Below are 21,729 nucleotides of genomic sequence, written 5' to 3' on the forward strand. Positions count from 1 at the left end.
TACTAGGATCGGGGCCGTCGTAAAGGCCTTCTTCAGATGATCAAATGCTAATTGCTATTCATGAGTCCACTTGAAAGAGTTCCCTCTTAAGGATCTCTTTTTTCAGGAGCTATACATTTGGAAAAGCCCAGGATAAAACATTGAAGAAAGTTCACATTGGATTTCCTTAATGTTTTTTTGAGACAGATCATTAGGCCACTGAGTTAACTTTCCTGGGGTCAATTGACATTCCTTTGGGCAAAATTCTGTGTCCCAAGAATTCCACTGATCCCTTGCTGAATTCATATTTCTCGAGCTTGGTATGCAATGTGTGTTTCTGGAGACAGTCCAGGACTTGACAGACTTGCTGATCATACTCCACTGGATCTTCAGTAGATACCAAGATGTCATCCAGGTAGATAACTACGCTCTGGTCGGACACGTCACAAAATATTTTGTTCACCGGGCTTTGGAACATAGCAAGAACATTTAAGCCAAATAGCATCAAGAGGTATTCAAAGTGGCCTCAGCATGTTTGAAAAGCTGTCTTTCATTCATCTCCCTCTCTAATCCAGACAAGATTATATGCTCCCTCAAATCGAGCTTAGCGAATATTTGAGCTACCTGAAGGCATTACAATAGTTCATTAATAAGAGGCAGGGGGTAGCAGTTACCAATCATTATGGTGTTCAATGCTCTATAATCAATGCAAGACTGTAGAGAATGATCCTTCTTGGGTATGAAAAAGATGGGCAAACCTGCTAGTGATGTCAAATGAATCTTTTCTGCTAGTTTTCCTTTAGATATTCCCAAAGGACTTTCACTGCTGGCTCTGATAAAGAATAGGTTCTTACAAAAGGGATTCTGCCCCGACAGTAAATCTATTGGGCAGTCATATGATCTATGTGGGGGAGAGAGCGTCAGCTCTTTTTGTCAAAAACATTTTGGTATACTGCATATGTTTCCATCAAATGTCCAATTCTATCATTGAATGCCAGACTACACAGAAGACCAGGATTCTCTTCTTTAAACCCTGCTTCCTAGACTTCTTCATTGGGCATACTATTCTGCTGACATTTATGTGCACCTCATGTCTTTCCAGCTATGGAAGACTGAGAATAACTGGGAAATGTGGCATTCTGATGAGATCAAAAACAAGGTTTTCCTGGTGGTCATGTATAGTTGTTATCACAAGAGATAAGAAAATGGCTTCTAACATGATACTTAATCCCTTCTGTCATATTCATTTATTTATTTAAAATCTCTTATTTAGTTTCTGATTATGCTTTTTTCAGCGCTTCAAAGTGGATTACATTCAGGTACTGGAGGTACTTCCCTATCCCCAGAGGGCTTACAATCTAAGTTTCACCTGAGGCAAAGGAGGGTAAAGTGACTTGCCCAAGGTCACAAGGAGCAACAGCAGGACTCGAACCCTTGTCTCCTGGTTCTTAGCCCACTGCTCTAACCACTAGGCTATTCCTCCACTCCTTCTTATATTCTGCTACTTCCAATTATCAATCCAGAGCGGATTACAAGAATACATTCATAAAACATTTTCTTTACAAAACATCATACAACAAAATAAAACAGTTAAATATTAAAATGACTCATCTCTATAAAACTTAACTGAGCAGATCATATGAGGGCCTGGTGTTGAAGAGTAAACGTGAGGTCCAAAAAACAAAACAGATTTGTCAGAGTCCATTATGGCTACAGTATGTTATCTGTTATTTTCCCAGGACAGTTTGACTGGAATAGTGACATGAGAGAGACATTCCCAGAGCAGTGTTGAAACTCAGAGGGATAATTAATCTCCTGACCCATTCCCTCTACTGGGGCAGGAAGTCTGTATTTTCCTCCTAGGGATGTGTTTGAATCTGAGGTCTGCTGCTGTAGGAATTTAAAAAATGCCCTGAAAGACCTCAATAGAGAGACAAACCTTATTGACAGTGCCACTTTTTCTCTCCTCACAAAAGTGACATTTCATGCCCTCGGCCAGCATGGGCTTTACAAAGGGAAACTGTCTGTTCATAGGGGCAACCTTTCAGGGTTTGCAGCACTCTTTCCCTCTCTTGACGCCTCTCTCAATTCTTGTACATAAAGTGAGCAAGGCTTCTAGGCTGGCGGGGGGGGGGGGTGTCTAGTTCAGCCAGTTCATCCATGATGTAGGCCACCAAACCCTACCAGAAGTGAGTATGTATTCCAATCCAAATCATCCACCAACTAATTGAACTCCATGGCATACTCAGTTACATTGTGAAAGCCCTGGAGAGCCCCAGGATCTTACTTTCTGCCAACTGAACGCAATCTGGGTCACTGAAGGCCTGGGGCAGGGCATTCAGGAATGTGTTTACTTGATTCAAGACTGGATCAAATCACTTCAGAAAGTGTTATCATAAACCTCACCTTAAGTGATGCTGACGGGTGCAAGTGCAGATTTAGGTGAAACCATAAATTGCACTAATACAGGAAGCCCCACAACCTGTCCCTATTACCACCACATTTTTCTGGAAATGGCAATCAAGGTTCTGGGGATGACATGCCAGGATGGGATTGCTGGCCTTCACTGGTGGAGTGGCCCTGAAGAACTCCACTTTCGACTGAAAGGGTCTGCAACCATTCCACTGCCTCTATAAGGTACTATACGGAAGCATGAAGCTGCTCCATTTAGCCCAACCACTGTTTCAGGATTTTCCAAGCTGTCACAGCATGATCATAACAACATAAGGCTTGCCATACTGGTCAGACCAAGGGTCCATCAAGCCTAGTATCCTGTTTCCAACAGTGGCCAAACCAGGTCACAAGTACCTGGCAGGATCCCAAGGGGTAGACAGATTCCAAGCTGCTTATCCTAAGAATAAGCAGGGCATTTCTGGAACTTTGCATTAAGAATTAATGGACACTTGAAGGAGATTTTCACCATGATACTATTGTAGCAATTGCCACGCATCTTCCGAAGAAGGCTCTGGTGCAGGAGTGAGCTACTTTCCCAATGTGGGGATTTATGGTAAATGATCTGCCCTACACAGATGGAGAAACAGGACACTGGCCCTTAAAAGCTTTAAGACATATGCTGGATGTTTCGGCTTTGTGCGGGGGCAGGTCACCCAAACGCCCTATAACCGTGACCTCATAGCTTGTTCCTCTGTACTGACTAGAGGGGCAGGCAGTATTTTATTACCAAGTTGTTTTCACAGAGGGTGGGATGGGTGGTTGGAAGAGGTGGTGTATGATTGTGTACTGTATGGTGGATATGGATGACTGTGGAAACCTGTGTGTCTGCGAAGGGCAGGGGTGGATCAGTCCTCTGAGACGGCCTTAACAGAGGCAGCAAACAGAGAACCTTGGGAGGAGAGACATTACAATTTCACATGATAAAAAAACTTTATGCAAAAAAACCAGACACATGGTAAAAGGAGAAAAAAAACCCACGACATTACTAATAGTGTCAGTACTAGGGGTGCATATCGATAAAATGTTCAGTTTGTCGTCCCCCCCCCCCTTTTTTTGTTTTCTTTTGTGTTTCATTAAGTCTTTTTTTCCTCCCATTTAGAGCACACTAAACCAAATTAATGCACACTAAACTTTTTTTTTTAATTGTGAATTTTGTTTCAGTTTAGAAACAAAATAAGCAATATCATCAACATTGCTTATGTTGTTAAAAACAACACTAACAGATTGCAAAGAGCAGTACTGCGAACCTGTCCGCTCTAAATGCAAAAATCACAAAAGGTATTGCCAAGCTCACTTTATAGTATACTTTTCACCGTTTGCCAAAACAATCATATACAATAAATTTAAAGTGAAAAAAGGGCCGGCATGGTTAAAAGGGGAGGTGAAAGAAGCTATTTTAGCCAAAAGATCTTCATTCAAAAATTGGAAGAAGGATCCAACAGGAGAAAATAGGATAAAGCATAAACGTTGGCAAGTTAAATGTAAGACGTTGATAAGACAGGCTAAGAGAGAATTTGAAAAGAAGTTGGCTGTAGAGGCAAAAACGCACAGTAAAAACTTTTTAAAATATATCCGAAGCAGAAAGCCTGTGAGGAAGTCAGTTGGACTGTTAGATGATCGAGGAGTTAAAGGGGCACTTGGAGAAGATAAGGCCATCGCGAAAAGATTAAATTTATTTATTTATTTATTTCAGGTTTTTATATACCGGCATTCGAGAGCGCAGTCCCATCATGCTGGTTCACATAAAACAGGGGTGCATTGTAAACATAAACTAAAACAATGGTGCGGAAAAGGCAGTTACATATAACAGGGTGATTAGAACTTGGCGGAGAAAGAAGAGAAAGGACAAGTTAATAATTAATTTAAACATGTAAATGATTTCTTTGCTTCGGTGTTTACTAAAGAGGATGTTGGGGAGGTACCCGTAATGGAGAAGGTTTTCATGGGTAATGATTCAGATGGACTGAATCAAATCACGGTGAACCTAGAAGATGTGGTAGGCCTGACTGACAAACTGAAGAGTAGTAAATCACCTGGACCGGATGGTATACACCCCAGAGTTCTGAAGGAACTAAAAAATGAAATTTCAGACCTATTAGTAAAAATTTGTAACCTATCATTAAAATCATCCATGGTACCTGAAGACTGGAGGATAGCAAATGTAACCCCAATATTTAAAAAGGGCTCTAGGGGCGATCCGGGAAACTACAGACCGGTTAGCCTGACTTCAGTGCCAGGAAAAATAGTGGAAAGTGTTCTAAACATCAAAATCACAGAACATATAGAAAGACATGGTTTAATGGAACAAAGTCAGCATGGCTTTACCCAGGGCAAGTCTTGCCTCACAAATCTGCTTCACTTTTTTGAAGGAGTTAATAAACATGTGGATAAAGGTGAACCGGTAGATGTAGTATACTTGGATTTTCAGATGGCGTTTGACAAAGTTCCTCATGAGAGGCTTCTAGGAAAAGTAAAAAGTCATGGAATAGGTGGCGATGTCCTTTCGTGGATTGCAAACTGGCTAAAAGACAGGAAACAGAGAGTAGGATTAAATGGACAATTTTCTCAGTGGAAGGGAGTGGACAGTGGAGTGCCTCAGGGATCTGTATTGGGACCCTTACTTTTCAATATATTTATAAATGATCTGGAAAGAAATACGACGAGTGAGAATCAAATTTGCAGATGACACAAAATTGTTCAGAGTAGTTAAATCACAAGCAGATTGTGATAAATTGCAGGAAGACCTTGTGAGTGGAAAATTGGGCATCCAAATGGCAGATGAAATTTAATGTGGATAAGTGCAAGGTGATGCATATAGGGAAAAATAACCCATGCTATAATTACACAATGTTGGGTTCCATATTAGGTGCTACAACCCAAGAAAGAGATCTAGGCGTCATAGTGGATAACACATTGAAATCGTCGGTTTAGAGTGCTGCGGCAGTCAAAAAAGCAAACAGAATGTTGGGAATTATTAGAAAGGGAATGGTGAATAAAACGGAAAACGTCATAATGCCTCTGTATCGCTCCACGGTGAGACCGCACCTTGAATACTACGTATAATTGCAATGGAGAAGGTACAGAGAAGGGCTACCAAAATGATAAGGGGAATGGAACAGCTCCCCTATGAGGTAAGAAAAGGTTAGGACTTTTCAGCTTGGAGAAGAGACGGCTGAGGGGGGATATGATAGAGATGTTTAAAATCATGAGAGGTCTAGAATGGGTAGATGTGAATCAGTTATTTACTCTTTCGGATAGTAGAAAGACTAGGTGGCACTCCATGAAACTAGCATGGGGCACATTTAAAACTAATCGGAGAAAGTTCTTTTTTACTCAACGCACAATTAAACTCTGGAATTTGTTGCCAGAGGATGTGGTCAGTGCAGTTAGTATAGCTGTGTTTAAAAAAGGATTGGATAAGTTCTTGGAGGAGAAGTCCATTACCTGCGATTAAGTTCACTTAGAGAATAGCCACTGCCATTAGCAATGGTAACATGGAATAGACAGTTTCTGGGTACTTGCCAGGTTCTTATGGCCTGGATTGGCCACTGTTAGAAATAGGATGCTGGGCTTGATGGACCCTTGGTCTGACCCAGTATGGCATTTTCTTATGTTCTTACTTAATTTACCTGTCCCTGGGCTATCAAATATACATCAAAGATTCTGTCTCCAGGTGTTCATTGCTATGTGCCTCACAAATCGCTTCCTGTTGGAAATCGGAGAAAGTACCTGAAATGGCAGATGTTTCGGGTCATGTATATGCCATACAACACTTAGATTGTCTCACATCAGTTAAGAATGATCACCTTGCATTTTTTTTTTTTTTATAAAACTTGGAAACCGCTATCAGTTCGGGATACATAGCGACATCAAGTCGAATTTACAATAATGGGTGTTCTATTTGACTATCAGGTGCACTCTTTTCTTCTCAACTATGCTTAATCATGGACATTATATGCAAAGTTAGACCGTCACTACATAAATGTTACCCTACTCAGAGATTGTCATTTTTACTTTATTTTGTATTCTTATCACACTCATCTTTGTTTACTTAGACTGGAAGCCTATAGTTTATTAAGTCATCTGAATCTTAGTAGAAAACGGATGGGAGGGGGGAGGAATGGGTTGGGTGTTAGCCACTTTCTCATGTTTTTGGCACTGGTCCAAGAAAACAAACCGGTAATTGATCCAAGGTGGCTGACAGCAATAAACACAAGTAGTTGGATCGATGTAGAACAGGACTTTATTGAATCTTGCCTGACTCCGGCCGAGTTTCGCTCGAAGAGCTGCCTCAGGGGCTAGTATAAATGAATAAAAGTACACACATACATATAAAATTGAGACAAGTAAAATGAAGTAACAAAATATTATATAAATAATAAAAAATAAAAAGTAAAAATGTATGTGATAATTAAAAATAATAAATTGTAATATCAACTCAAATGTGCTATCCCATTAACATAAATAGAGTTAGCCACTAACAAGACATTATGATGTATTATGTCCATACAAATATAATTCTAGTATTCTTCGGCCGAAACTCGGCCGGAGTCGGGCAAGATTCAATAAAGTCCTGTTTTACATCGATCCAACTACTTGTGTTTATTGCATGTTTTTGGTATTGTCATAACTTGATTGTAAATGCGTTGTAACCTCTTAAAATCTAATAAAATGTTAATTGCAAAAAAAAAAAAAAAAAAAAAAGAGAGAGACAGAAAGAGAACCCCAGTATTAAGAATGATGAAAAACTATAATTTAAACCATGAGGAATTAACTGTAATGAGAGTGTGAGTGAATTACAAAACTAAGAGCTCCTTCGACTGGAAGCAAGGAGGTTAAAACAAAATGAAACACGACAATTTATAATGTACTGATTTTAATCGATTAGTTTAATATATTAATAAAGATGTATTAGCTATTAATATTAGCTGTTAGATATGGTCTCTGTAATATGTACGTCACATTTTAATAAGTGGTCTTGATTGTAATAGAATACTGCACCTGAAATGTGTCCAATTTGTTTTCTATTATAATAAATGTTATTTTGTAAACTGTTGTGATCTTGAGTTGGAATGACTGTATATAAAATTTCTAAATAAATAAATACATTTCAAAGTGTAGTTCAATGGAAAAGAAACCAAAATGTCTCAAATTTACAGCGTGTGGTCTCTCTGCAAAATAGAAAAAAAAAAAAAAAAGGTAGGTAGTTTGTGCTCCATCACCCACAAGACAGAGAAACAAATGAATTTCAGGATAAGGGAGAAGAGCAACAAATCTTACCACATGGTGCAAAAGCAGAAAATATAGCATGAAAGCAAAGGTTAGTAGTCTACGTAAGAAGGTAAAATTGCACGTATCTAATATTATAGTTTTCTTGAATACTGCTAGACCAGTCATTATAATTGGGATTTCCTTCCTCCACAGCTAATGGAGACAGAGGACACGCCATTTTCTTACCTCACTCAGAGCTATAAAGGAGATGTGGCCCTAGATAAGATCAGTAGCCTACTGCCAAAGCACTGTGACCACTAGAAATCCCCTTTTATCCCTATTCTTGAACATATACTACGGGGTATTGGGACCAGTTAGCTAATATTAACAGCTAATACATCTTTATTAATATATTAAACTAATAGATTTAAAATCAGTACATTATAAATTGTCATGTTTCATTTTGTTTTAACCTCCATGCTTCCAGTCCAAGGAACTCTTAGTTTTGTAATTCGCTCACACTCATTACAGTTAATTCCTCATGGTTTAAGATAAGGGAAGCATCTAGGCAGCAGCAGAAGGGTGCTGTCAGTTGCACCTCACTTGATGCTCTTAGTCCCCCGTACTTTCTTCACCCTTGTCTTTCTGGGCAGGATCTTGACTGGTCTAGAAGTATTCAAGGATAGTATATTTTTAAGTACGTATAGTTTTACCTTCCTTATTATCCTGCCAGACCAGTCATTATGACTGGGACTTACCAAAGCTTCCCCTTGCTAGGGAAGACAGGGCTGCCTTACCAATCCTTACCTCGAAGGCAGCAACTAATTTGGATTGTGTGACCAATTTATGGTATTCAAGAAGGTGCAAGGATGACCATGCCGCTGCCTTGCTGGTTTCTTCCAGCGAGGCTGAGGCTTGTGTCCTTATACAGTGAGCTCAAGGTATTACCAGGACATGCTATCCCAATAATAGGTAGGCCAATGCTATTGCCTCCTTGATTCCTCGTGTGGTAGCCTTAGAGGCAGTCTACCCTATTTTGGGCACCAAGTATGAAGAACAGTTCATCTGTTCTATGTTAGGTATGTCAAGAGATTCCAATGTGAATTTTAAAAGTTCCTTGACAGCTACTGCTGCTGAGATCTGAACAGACCTTTGCTTCTCATGAAAAGCTGATCGTAACCAAGGTAGGAAATATGTAACCGGGCACGTTTTATATGTAACAAACCACGTTTGCTCAGTCTGAACTTAGTGAATCTCACAGTGGTATTATATTACAAGGCACTTTCTGCACATAATGCAAGCTTGCACTTATGACTGTAGTGCCCCCAGATAACAAAAACCCAGCACTACCATGAGGGAGTTGGGCTTCCCCTTCCCCTCAGTAAATAAGCACTCTCAGCCATGGGCATATCACAGCAGACATAGAACAATGTCAGACAGTTCATCTTTGAACTCTCTTCTTCCCATGGGAAAAAACAAATGGCTCAACATTACATACCACCCCCTGGCAGCCCCGCCTACTGATAAACAGACAGGGCTTCTACTTACTTCTGTTCCTGGTAGATAGAGGTTGGGGAAGGAGAGGGGGCAAAGAGAGAGAGAGAGAGAGAGAGAGAGAGAGAGAGAGAGAGAGAGAGAGAGAGAGAGAGAGAGAGAGAGAGAGAATAACTACAGACTCCTATTTGTTTTCCTATATTTTTTCCTGGAGGCTCAGAAACCTAGGCTGCTAGGTTCATGAACCTCCAGGAACCACTCTACAGAGGCTCCCAGACTCCACCCCAGGAACCTGGGTTAGCCATTGCTCCCTGGAGGCTCCACAGATCCCATAGGGTACTGAGATAATCTTCCAAGGACACAACCAGGATAGGTCCTGGAAGGATGATCCTGCTGGCAAACTTAACCCATAGTGGTGTTTGACCTAGGAGCACCATGGCCTCATCATCTCTGAAGAAACGTTTGCAGGGATACCACCTGCTTGCTTCACAGCCAGGGTATTAACATTTAAAGCCAGGGCTAAACCTGCTTAATCCATAGCCAGATCATTTTTATTCAAAAGGAGCATGCAGGGTTGAGCTTGTGTCATAGCTAGAACATTATCAATCAAGAGGAGTATACAGGTCTAACCTGTTTGCTTTATAGCCAAAATATCATTAATGAGGAGTTTGCAGATCTGAACCGATTTGCTCCATAGGCTGAGCATTACTACCTAAGGGGAATTTGCAGGGATGCAAACTGCTCCCCAAACCCTTTAAGAGGAGCCTGCAGCACTCATATTTCTTCTGGCTCCACTTCCTGAGCCTTACCATTTCTTATATGCTGCAGACTCTGAATAAATGCCTTGAAGGCCAGGTTACCCTTGATTAGTAAAGGGTGTGGTCAGGCAGTTTGCCTGAAGCATTAACCTCACATGTGCCCTGCAGCTGAAGTTAATTACTACTCTCTTCATAGCTCAAGTAAGTTCTGAAAACCTTTAAGGATCTATTACAGAATTTCCCAAAACATTTGCCCAATATGCCCTTACTGAAGGGCATTGCACCTGAGCAACATCTGAGCCACACCTTGAGTAATTAATACCTTGAGCAGGGCTACTGCCAATAAAGAACTCATCAGCTCTAAGACAGCTGAGCCTGCTACCCTGGTTTACTCTCGGGCCGATACAGTACAGTGCGCTCCATTGGACGCGCGTTTGACGCGCTAGCGTTATCCCTTATTCAGTAAGGGGCCGAAAACGCGCGTCCAATCCCCGAACCTAATAGCGCCTGCAACATGCAAATGCATGTTGATGGCCCTATTAGGTATTCCCGAGCGATTCAGAAAACAAAATGTGCAGCCAAGCCGCACATTTTGCTTTCAGAAATTAGCGCCGACCCAAAGGTCGGCGCTAATTTCTTCGGGCACCGGGAAAGTGCACAGAAAAGCAGTAAAAACTGCTTTTCTGTGCACCCTCCAACTTAATATCATGGCGATATTAAGTCGGAGGTCCCGAAGGGTAAAAAAAAGTAAAAAAAAAAAAAAAAAAAATTTGAAGTCGGCCCGCGGCTGTCGGGTCGAAAACCGGACACTCAATTTTGCCGGCGTCCGGTTTCCGAACCCGTGGCTGTCAGCGGGCTCGAGAACCGACGCTGGCAAAATTGAGCGTCGGCTGTCAAACCCGCTGATAGCCGCCGCTTCGCTCCAAAAGGAGGCGCTAGGGACGCGCTAGTGTCTCTAGCGCCTCCTTTTGCCTATTTTTACCGCCGGGCCTCATTTAAATACAGAATCGTGCGCACAGCATTTTTATTATATCGGCCCGTCTGTTAGGTACTAACCCAAGGAGATTGTCACACTCTGCAGTATTCTTGTGGGCCTTACCCAGCCTGCTTGAGAAACTTATAGGTGCATCACAAACATAGCATTTAATGCTATAGAAAACCAGGACAATAGTGCAGCAGTTACATCTGTTCCCCTGAAAGGTTAATTCCCTTGACGCTATATTTATTCTTCATTTTCCCTATAAATGTATATTCATTCATTTAAATTCTAAATTTATATTTTTTATCCCACGCAGTTGAGGTCAGATCTGGATGCTCACCTAGTCACTTAATTGAATATTTACAACATGCTTATCTGTCTCTGTTTTTTTTTTCTTTTCCTATGTTTCACATTTTCTTATAATTGCTCCTTTGACCTTGCTTCCTTCCCTTTTGGAATATTGAGACTGGTATTTTGCATTTTTTTTTTTTACTTAATGTTGATATAATACCTTGCATACTTGTGTTTTTTGAATCTCAAGATTTTTGTGTAACTATTTAGAAACCATAAATAAATAAATAAATAAATAAATAAGTGTTATGGTAAACGTTGCACTTGTTAAAGGTAAATTACAAGTTTGATGTAATCACATACTTTCATCTTCAGTCTTATTAAACCTGTAAATCTCCAATATATAAACCATTCTGGAGAATCTTTCAGTCTGGTGCAGTTATGTACATACCATAAGGGTATTTTGTATCCAATTTATCTGATGCTGTTCTTCCCCATGGTAGTGCATCATCACTGCAACCATTGGGCATGCCATTGTACCCAATTCCCACAATCTTGTTTTCTGGATTCACAATGCAGGCACCAACCTAAAGCAGAAAAGAGATACTGTGTGTCACAAATTATTATGCATACTACAGAAGAGTAATCTTTCTCCAACTGGTTTATTAGTTAATAGCCACTTCATTAACTTTCCCCAATACACTGCTAATATTTTCTAAGGGAAATAGACATACTTTTCAAAGAGTATGTCTATCAATTTGAAAGCTGGAGAGTCAAAAATCCTGACAGTTATACAGGGCTGGTAAATTCTTTGAATATCACATTTCATTATATGGTTTCATTTATTTAACAATAAAAGTTGTGGAAAATCTTTTAGCTATTATGTGGCCAACATCCTGCTTGCTGGATTCATGCTCCTTCACCATGATTAGGCTAGACAGAGAGTGAATGAATGCATCACCCGACCAATATCTGCTCCTGGGTACTTTCAAAATCAGCTGCAACATGCCCCTTCCTGTGGAAACCAAGTGTGGACCCAAAGACTACAATAATTATAGATTTTTGCCAATCTAACATTCTTAGGTAAAACAATTGAGAAGTCAGTAATAAATCAGCTGCTACATTTTTGGGGGGAAAACAACAGCTGCTTAAATCCTTACCAGTCCGAGTTCAGACAGGGCCATGCCACTGAGACCATCTTGTTGATTCTGTCCAATGACCCTCATCTTGACAGAGACAAAGGGAATAATAGCTTGCTGATCCTTCTGGATCTTAAAATTGTCATGTGATACAAATCAAGTATTCTATTTTACTAGGGAAGCTGAGATCCCAGAGTGTAGGTGGAAAAGTGCTTAACTGGTTATCATCATACGTGTAAGATCAGACACAATGTGTGTCTGGATACTTTCTGTTCCCAACAATCCCAGTGACATTGAGGAGTTCCTCAAAGTTCTATCCTCTTGATGACACTTCAGTTTGTATATGATGCTGCTTGGTCAGCTGATAAATAAATTTGTAAAAATATAAAATTTACTAATTTAGGCGTTTCATATACACTGTCATTCCAAAAGAAGATCACAACGGTTTACAAAATCAGCATTCATATTCTGGACTGTCACAACAGCAAATATATATTCTAGGTCAACACAACATCAAGTATATGTTAACTAGTAGGCTATGATAATAGTTTGTAATCCTTAATTTTCATTTCATTATTCTTCACGTATTAATCAGTAAGTTGTCATGTTGCACTTTACATCGCTCAATACTTATTGCTCATTCTACTAATATCTATGATTTTTATTTTTTTTTATAGTGAGGCTTTCAGCTTATTGATATTTTAAGTTTAATCATAAGTATTTCTGGAGGAGCCATGTTTTCAGTTCATTTTTTAAATTGTTTCTCTCTGTTCTCAGACATAATGTCTCTTGTAGAGAATTCCACAGCTTGGGGCCACTGTGGAAAACATTCAGTCTCTTATTTGTGTTAAATGTGTACTCTGTGGTGTAGGCACATTTAGAAGTCCATTGTTTTGCGGGCTCACTGCGGTGTGTATGGTTGAAGTGTCACTTCAATTAAGCAAAGGTTAATGTTGTTGATGATATTAAAAATTAGAGTTAATATTTTATAATGAATTCTGGATTGTACAAGAAGCCAGTCAGCGAGGGGGGGATGTGGTCAAATTTCCTTGTCCCTAGAAAGAGAGTCTAGCTGAGGCATTTTGTAGTAAATGTAGTGGTTTTAATAGTCCTGAAGGTAGGCCTAGGAATAGAGAGTTGCAGTAATCTATATTTGAAAATATTAGTGTTTGTAAAACAGTGGGGAAGTCCTGTAATTTTAGTAATGGTTTCAGCCGGTGTAATATTCTCAACTTGCAGTATCCTGTTTTAATTAGTTTGCTTATGTGCTTTTTTTTTATTGTAAAAGTTCTCATCGATCTGTATTCCTAGGTCCTGTACTTGATCTGAAGGTTGGCGGTTTGACAATAGAGGAATTTCTCCTTAACCCACAATTTGTTTTTTTTTGGTGTTTAGTGTTAGTTTTAGCTGAGATTGTCTACATATATGAAGGCAATACAACATAAACTGAGTCAATGCAGTTTTTTTCAAATGATTTGTCGAATGGGATGTAGAATTGTATGTCATCTGCATATAAGAAAGAGTTGTTTCCTAGTTCCGCTAATAATGTACACAGGGGCAACATATAAATATTGAATAATGTGGCTGAAAGTGCTGAACCCTGGGTGACATCTGTATTGATTGGGAAGGTGTCAGATATGAGATTGCCCAGTTTGACTTGAGGTGACTTATCTTCTAGAAAAGAAGAGAACCATTTGAGAACATTTCCATCTTTCCAATTTTTCTCTTCTGATGGCATAGCAGGGTATGGTCTATGGTATCAAAAGCTGCTGTTAGATCAATTAGTATCAGAATATAGGATTCATCGTTGTCAAACCCCTGTAGTACTCAGGGTCAGTTAAGGAAATAAGTAGAGTTTCTGTTGAGTAAAGTTTTCTGAATCCAAATTGGTTTAGGTATAGAATATTGTCTTCTAGGTGGCTAATTTGGGATAACACTGCTTTTTCTAGGACTTTAGTGATGAAAGGCTTGCATCCTTTGCTTGTAATGCCTGCTGCTCCTAAAGAAAAGACGCACTTCTTTATAAATAAACTTCTCGCTGTTTTGACTTTTAAGGCTGGTCTTTATTGGTCTTCATAGCCAGGGGTTTAAAACACTATCTATATGTAGGTTAAAGTCTCCTATGATTAGTGTAGATTCAGGTGTTGGAAGCGCTTTAGTGAAAATTTCAATTAGAGATAAGCAGTCATTTTGGAGTGTTCCAGGTGGGCAATAGACCATACAGACATTTAGTTGTGGTGATTTCAGTATTGCCACCTCGTAGGGAGGATTAATCTCAACTTTGTAAGGTTTAAGTTTAAGTTATTTTTTTTAACTGATTATTAATAAACCTCCACCTTTAAGTCTGTCTGGGGTGATCAATTTGATTTAAAAGAACATTATCTTTGTTTTTCAGCCATGTTTCGATAATGCAGAAGATAAATGATCTGCTAGAGGAGCTACATCCTTCTATCGGCAATATCTTTGCCAGTGATTGAACATTTAGTAATAGTAGAGTAACCATTAGGCAGGATGAGATTACAGGAAAGTTGTTACTTATCATGGGATGGATCCACTTTGCGCTTTTACTTTGCTTGTGTTTTGAGGTTTTCCCGAAGGTTTCTGTATATTCCTCATCCTGAGATGATTTCAATAAGGTACTGCACCCGCCCTCCTACCACCCTGAGGGCTGAAGGATGCAGAGGCATCGCTGGGGATTGAGCACATCGGCTCCACTATATTAGCTGTTTGGTAAAGGGGGTGTTTAAGTAGTTACTTTAGGGCGCACTCCTTTGTGCGCGTGCATCTAGCATTGTCTCTGTGATCTTCAGCCCTCAGCAAGGTAGGAGGGCACAGACCGGCTGGCACCAGCTGCTTCTTCCCTTCCCTGGGGGGGGGGGGGGGGGGGAGGAGGAGGAGGAGAAGGGAGTGCCTCCATTACTCAGGACCCCCTCGAGCCTTACTGCTCTGGGGGGAGCTGGTGTCGTGGCCTCATTAACGGAGCGCCAGACGCGCTCAATCCCCAGCATTGCTGCTGCATCCTTCAGCCCTCAGCGTGGTAGGAGGGCAAGTTGAGGGGTGATCAGTGGGCGGGCGCAGACCTGTTGGCGCTAGTTTCTTCTTCCCTTCCTGGGGGGGGGGGGGGAGGAGGAGGGAGCACCTCCATTGCTCAGGGTCCCCTCGAGCCTTACACTCTAGAGGGAGCCGGTGTTGGGGTCTACAAGGTCTGCTCAACAAAGGCAGATTGCTTGCAAGGCAACTATTAAAAACTGATTCTACCTCAGCATCCTACAAACTCAAATAGAAAAATAAATAGAAATTATATGGATAGGAAAGAAAGAACCAAATAGAGGATAATTCTTACTTTCTACTCAGCTTGTAATTTCTATTAAGCTTCAGGCTAAAAGTCTGGAGGTAATTTTAGATAACCTATGATGCGACTGATAAAACAGGCAAGCTCTTTTCTGGATAACAACAGAAATACAGGCATTAGCGCTCACCAAGAAAGACTACTATAATAGGCTTTTGGTTGGTTTACCCAGGAAGCACTTAACAATGCCTCCAACTGGCCCAGAATGTAGCTGTATGCATATCTATGGCATGTTATAGAGATCAGATGTCCCCTATTATGCATGACCTTCATCGGCTCCCAATGGGTCTCTGTATTTTCAAATTGTGCATGGGTCTTTTTAGTTATTATGGGAAAGGATCCAGTTAGTTTATGTAGACGACATCTACCATCTTACACTCCAATTCAACATTATAGTCTGCTCTACAGTTAGTCTTACTATGACCCATGAAAGGGCTTTTAATTAAGCAGCTCCAACTATTTGAAACCAGTTGCCCCTAGGAATGAAGAAATTATTTCAAATTTCATAAATTTCAAATTATTTCAAATTTCATAAAATGTATAAAAACTTAACTCTTTGGCTTTCTGACTGCTCACAGCTGGATCCTTCTATTGCTTCACTTTACCATATATTTATTTTTAGGTGTGGTAACTAATATGGAAGAATTTTGGCATGCAGTAGGTACACAGTATGTTTATTTATGTTTCAATGGCTATTGATCAAAGGGACTCTCTTATGATTGTTGAATGCTGTTTTATATTACTGCATTATTTTATATTATTGACAGCTATGTTTTAATCATACATTGGATTGTGATGTTTATTATTGTACCCTGCTGGGAGACCTTTTTAAGTGATCCAGCACATAAAAGAAAAATATCAATACCGTCTGACAATATTACAACTAACAAACAGTCAATAAAGTTCAGTTTCTTTGACCATTATAGGTCTCTGCTTGTTTCATGAAACAGAAGCAGAAGAGTCATTTTCTCTTGTCATTATAGATGTCTGGCAGAGTTTCCAAACAAATATGCATTTAGAAAGCATGATTTGAATTTCGACACAGTAGCAATGCTTTCCTTTCAACATTAAAGCAGACTTAGATTTTTGTTTACTTGAACATTTCAGCATTTATACAGTATACCATACCAGGGCATGCTACCTCAAAATACACATTTACAATGAATCCCTTCCAAGCTAACAGGTCAATACAGTAAAGTGCGGCCGTGGTTACCCTGCTCCTAACCTGCTTTCTACTCACTTTTCGGCCGCGTTAGTCCTACCTGCGATACACTATCCTCTTTAACCTACTCTTACCGCCTCTTTAAATCACCGGGTAACCCCTTCCGCCCGCGGCATGTATATTACATGTAAACGATCGAATTAGCTATTCCCTCCCATACAGTAACGCACGCCCCGACTATCACTTTTTTACCCTGCCGTTTTGCCGCGCGTTTAACCTGCTAATTTACCGCCTACCCCTACCCCTGCGTTAGAGGCAGGGGTAAGGATAGACGGCAAACTTTCCCCCAAAAGGAAACCTAAAATCACCTCCTCCCGAAGTGACTTGACATGTTACCAACTTACTTTTTGTTGCTTTCAGCCCCTTTCCTTCTCTGCCGTCCTCCGGAGGGGGCAGCCGGCGGTGAAAGCAGCTTGCAATGGTCCCCCCCGCGCAGGTCCCGGTTCTCCTGGCTCAGCCCTCATCTGAAGATTGTGAAGTCAGGTAAGAGCCCACTGTTCTGTGCCCTCTCCAGTCACGGCGCGAGCGAAGCGAAGCGTACTTTCATTGGCTTGAGCGCCCGTCAATTTGGGCCATAGTGGTCTGACCCACTATGGCAATTTCTCATGTTCTTGTGCGGCCGACCCCACTACCGGAATGGTAGTCTTCTTGGTCACTGTGGAGACCACCGCATCCACCCGAGGTGTTCTCAGACGATCCAAATGCTTGTTCAGCAATATAGCTTGGACATCACTCTCCCCACCTTCAAGCCTGCTTCCAGGGAATCCCATTCCCAGCTAATAAGCTTTTGAATCTTTTTAGAAATGGGAAAAGCACTGGGAGGATCCTGCAGACCATCAAGAACTGGGTTGACGCCCTCGCTGTCTGACTCCTCTGGATCCACCTTGACCTCCAGCTCGTCTAACACCTGGAGAATGAGATGGCGCAACTCTTCTCTTTTAAATATGCAAACTATCTGCCCTGGAAGCATCCACAGAATCCGGATCATCAATGGCATCAGGACCAGGACTCAGACCAACATCCGGGTCTACAAATACTTCAAAATACTGCAGCCAGAATACTAACAGGAAAAAAAAGAAGGGACCATATAACAGAAACTCTAGCAGAACTACATTGGCTACCAATTGAATACAGGATCAAGTACAAAGCCTTATGCACAATACACAAACTAATATATGATAAAGAAGCAGACTGGCTAAATACAGCTCTAAGAGTCCATGTCCCACAAAGGAACCTTCGTTCGGCTAACAAGGCACTACTAACAATCCCTACAGTAAAATCAGCAAAACTAACCCAAGTAAGAGAAAGGTCCTTATCACTGGCTGGACCCTTTCTATGGAACACAATGCCCACTGAGCTCACATTACAGAGTGACATCAAATCCTTTAAGAAAACCTTAAAGACATGGCTCTTTAAGCAAGCCTTTCCAAAAGAAACAGTGGGGGAGAGAGAGAATGAAAAATTCAGAAAAACGCAGCTAAGAATAAATGGCATCACAATATTATAAATACATAATACGGTAGAGAAATAGACCGAAATAAAGTACCTCAATAAACTTTCCCAGACTAATCCATCACTACCCAAAACGTTAACTTTATGAATGATATTGTAACAGTTTTTAGTTGGCACTTGTTAGAATGTACGATACCTACCTACATATACCTATTTGTAAACCGTTGCGATGGTATAGAAAAGTTTTTAAATAAATAAATATCTCTGGGAAGCTCCTGCGGCTCATCTGCGTCATCCAGGTCCCTGGGGACAGGGTCCAGAGAGAGAGACCCGTGATCCACAATGTTAAGCTGCATGGCCCAGAGAGCCCGCAGACCCCCAAGCGTGGTCTCTTGGACGACCCAGAGGATGTCTCCCTGGTTCTCCAAGCACCTGCCTTCTGAGCCAGGAAGGCGGCGTGCATCAGCAAAATAAACTCTGGGGAAAAGCCTCCCGAACCCCTCCCCCCAAGGCCTGCACAGGGCTACTGAATGGAGACTCCTCCCCAGGTCCCTGGAGGAGGGGATTCAGCGTTGCTGCGATCTCCCGCAGGAGAAGCAGGTGGGAACACTCCCCCCCCTCCCCCACCCCGATTGGGAGGCCCTCCTGAGCTTGGGCCCCTTGGAGGAGAGCAGCCCCCCTCCCCGAGGCACAACCTGTGCACAGGGAGTGGGGACTCGGGCAGGTGGACCAGGTCCCACATGCCTTTCAGGCTGCTGCCCACAGTTTTTCTACCAATTCTAAACAACCAAAAAATAGAACTAGCAGAGAAAGTACGGAACCTAGGAGTTATAATCGACTCAGAATTAAGCCTAAAACAACATATATCATTAAAAGTGAGAGAGGGATGCAGCAAACTCGTGGTTCTCAGAAGACTCAAACCACTGCTAACAACTACAAACATTGATTTTTGCAAGCACAGACTACTGTAATGCCTTACTACTAGGTCTACCATCACTCAGACCACTACAAATTCTACAAAACACCGCTGCAAGAATTTTGACCGGAAAAAGTAAAAAAAGACCACATCACAGAAACCCTAGCCGAGTTACACTGGCTACCAGTTGAACAAAGAATTCAATACAAAACACTTTGCACCATACATAAATTAATACACAACGAAAAAGCAGATTGGCTTAACACAGCCCTCCCCGTACACGTACCAAACAGAAATCTAAGATCAGCTAACAAAGCACTCCTTACAATTCCATCAATAAAAACACCAAGACCCACCCAAGTAAGAGAAAGAGAGCTCCATCTCTGGCAGGACCCATACTGTGGAACACCATGCCTTTAGAGTTAAGGTTACAAAGTGACAACAAATCCTTTCGAAAAAATCTAAAAACCTGGCTATTTAAGCAAGCTTATCAAAGAGAGTAGGTGAGTAGTGAAGCCGGCGAAGTGAGAGGTATGAACAAATGAAAAATGAAAATCAAACACACAACACCACAATCAATACGTGTGTAGCTGTATTTTATTGTTATATTACTTTGCCTTATCATCCATCACTATAAGATAAAGTGACACTGATAAAGTTAGCATTGCTTTTAATTCTGAAAAAAAAAAAAACAAAAAAAAAAAAAAAACTCCGAACAGTATTGTATCACACTCCAATTATTCTATTTTTTTTAAAAAACTATGTACCGGACAGATATGGCACTTGTGTAAAGTAATGTTTCAGCATCCTTATTTTTATGTGCCTATTGTAAACCGTTGTGACGGAAGCTACTTAACGACGGTATAGAAAAGACTTAAATAAAATAAATATCCCGGCAGAAAATACAATCTCCCTGTTAAGCAGACACACTGCTGCGTGAAGTGGACCTCACTACGTGATGGCCCCCGAAGCACTGCTGCTGAGCAACCGTCAGAACGCGGGAAAAAGGCAGAGACGGGCAGGCAGAGCAGGCAAAACGCAAGTCTACAGAAAAAAAAATGCGGCGCGCTGAAATCATGAGACCCCCATTGGGAGAAGGCTCCAGCACCTGCCCATACTGCTCCCACTCCCTTACCAGCTCCAACAGCTCTGGAGGCTGGCTGCCCCTGGTACAGCCCCCCCAGGCCGATTACTCCAGACTGGAAAATCTCCAGAGCCTCCACAGAAGCAAATGCAGGCTTTTTTATTTATTTATTTTTTTAAATTAGCTTTACCCACAAAGAGAAAGAAGCAAAAATCCCCAGCAGGGATACTTCCCTGGAGAGTCCAGCGCGGGCAGGAGGGGACCTCGAGGTACCAAGAGTGAGCCAGTCCCCTAGCTTTCAGGGGCCCTGGAAACAGTGGGCTGAAACGGCCAGGGGTATCGCCCTGCTCGACCCAAGGGATGGCCCGCCAATCGGAACCTGGCACCTCAGGAAACACTTCACAAACTTCCAGGTCAGTCAGGACTGCAGGTTTGCACTTCTATCATCTGCTGGAGACAGAGAAATACTGAGGGACTGGAGGTGGCACTCTCGGATATGTAGCAGTGACTCAAGGTTTTGTTCTCTTCCTCCATCTGCTGGTAGGGAGGTGTAAACCCACTGGTCTGGAATGATCTGGGTATGTCCAGGAAGGAGTTTTACCACAATAATAATAAGTACAATAATAAGCATAACATATCTAAAAATACATTAGCAAAAAACACACACACCACAATTTTTATTCCAAAAGTGTATCCATCCTGTACTACAAAAACTGGAAAATCAGGCGTTATAGCAACAAAATATGCTGTATCCTGCCACAAGTCCAGAAATGTAATCTGACACTAAGTGCAATAAGGACCAGATCCAAAACCTGAGAATTGCTCTGTCCTTTAACTTGTAATTATATTAAATCATCATAACCATGATGTAATTTTTCACAAATATTCCTTTTATTTAAAACTCTATGCTTTACTTTGGCAACACATGTACAAACTGTCATGCATCAGACTTGAGAAAAAGTCCCAATCCCTGTCACTAGCAGTCTCTGTTACGGTCCCGGGCCGGGCCCCGGGACCTCCACTTACTTTTAGGCCAGCCCGGGCCACTGAAACAACGACAAGGCCCGTCCTGGCCTCAGCCGCGGCGCTCCCTCCTTGAGGGAGATGCCGGCGATCTGCCACGTCTGGCCCCGCCCCCAGGCACGCACACGCACAGGGGCAAAGAATTTAAAGAGGCCAGCGCGGAAAACCAGAAGACTGCCTCCAGATGACATCAGATGCTGCAGGGATATTTAAAACCCTGCAGCTAGGCTTTTACCTTGCCTTGCAACGAGGTTCACTCTGAGTTGCTAATTGCTGCTTCGGATCCCGGATCTGGTCTTCGGCTTCTGACTTCTGGCTTTTGACTCCGGCCTCCGTCCCTGGACTTCCGATTCTGCTTCTGTCCTTGGCTTTGTCTTC

The 21,729-nt window shown here is 41.5% G+C and overlaps 1 protein-coding gene across 1 annotated transcript in view; it reads right to left on the minus strand.

The window, feature by feature from the left end:
• The window catches only part of DCTD (dCMP deaminase), a 97,096-nt gene that overhangs the window by 72,639 nt on the left and 2,728 nt on the right, over nucleotides 1-21,729 (minus strand). The window contains exon 3 of the mRNA XM_029581542.1: nucleotides 11,618-11,753. Within this exon, the coding sequence (XP_029437402.1) occupies nucleotides 11,618-11,753 (136 nt within the window). The remainder of the gene's footprint in view (nucleotides 1-11,617; nucleotides 11,754-21,729) is intronic.

The sequence above is a fragment of the Rhinatrema bivittatum genome, chromosome 1, assembly GCF_901001135.1.
Source record: "Rhinatrema bivittatum chromosome 1, aRhiBiv1.1, whole genome shotgun sequence".
In the NCBI taxonomy this organism is placed as follows: Eukaryota; Metazoa; Chordata; class Amphibia; order Gymnophiona; family Rhinatrematidae; genus Rhinatrema; species Rhinatrema bivittatum.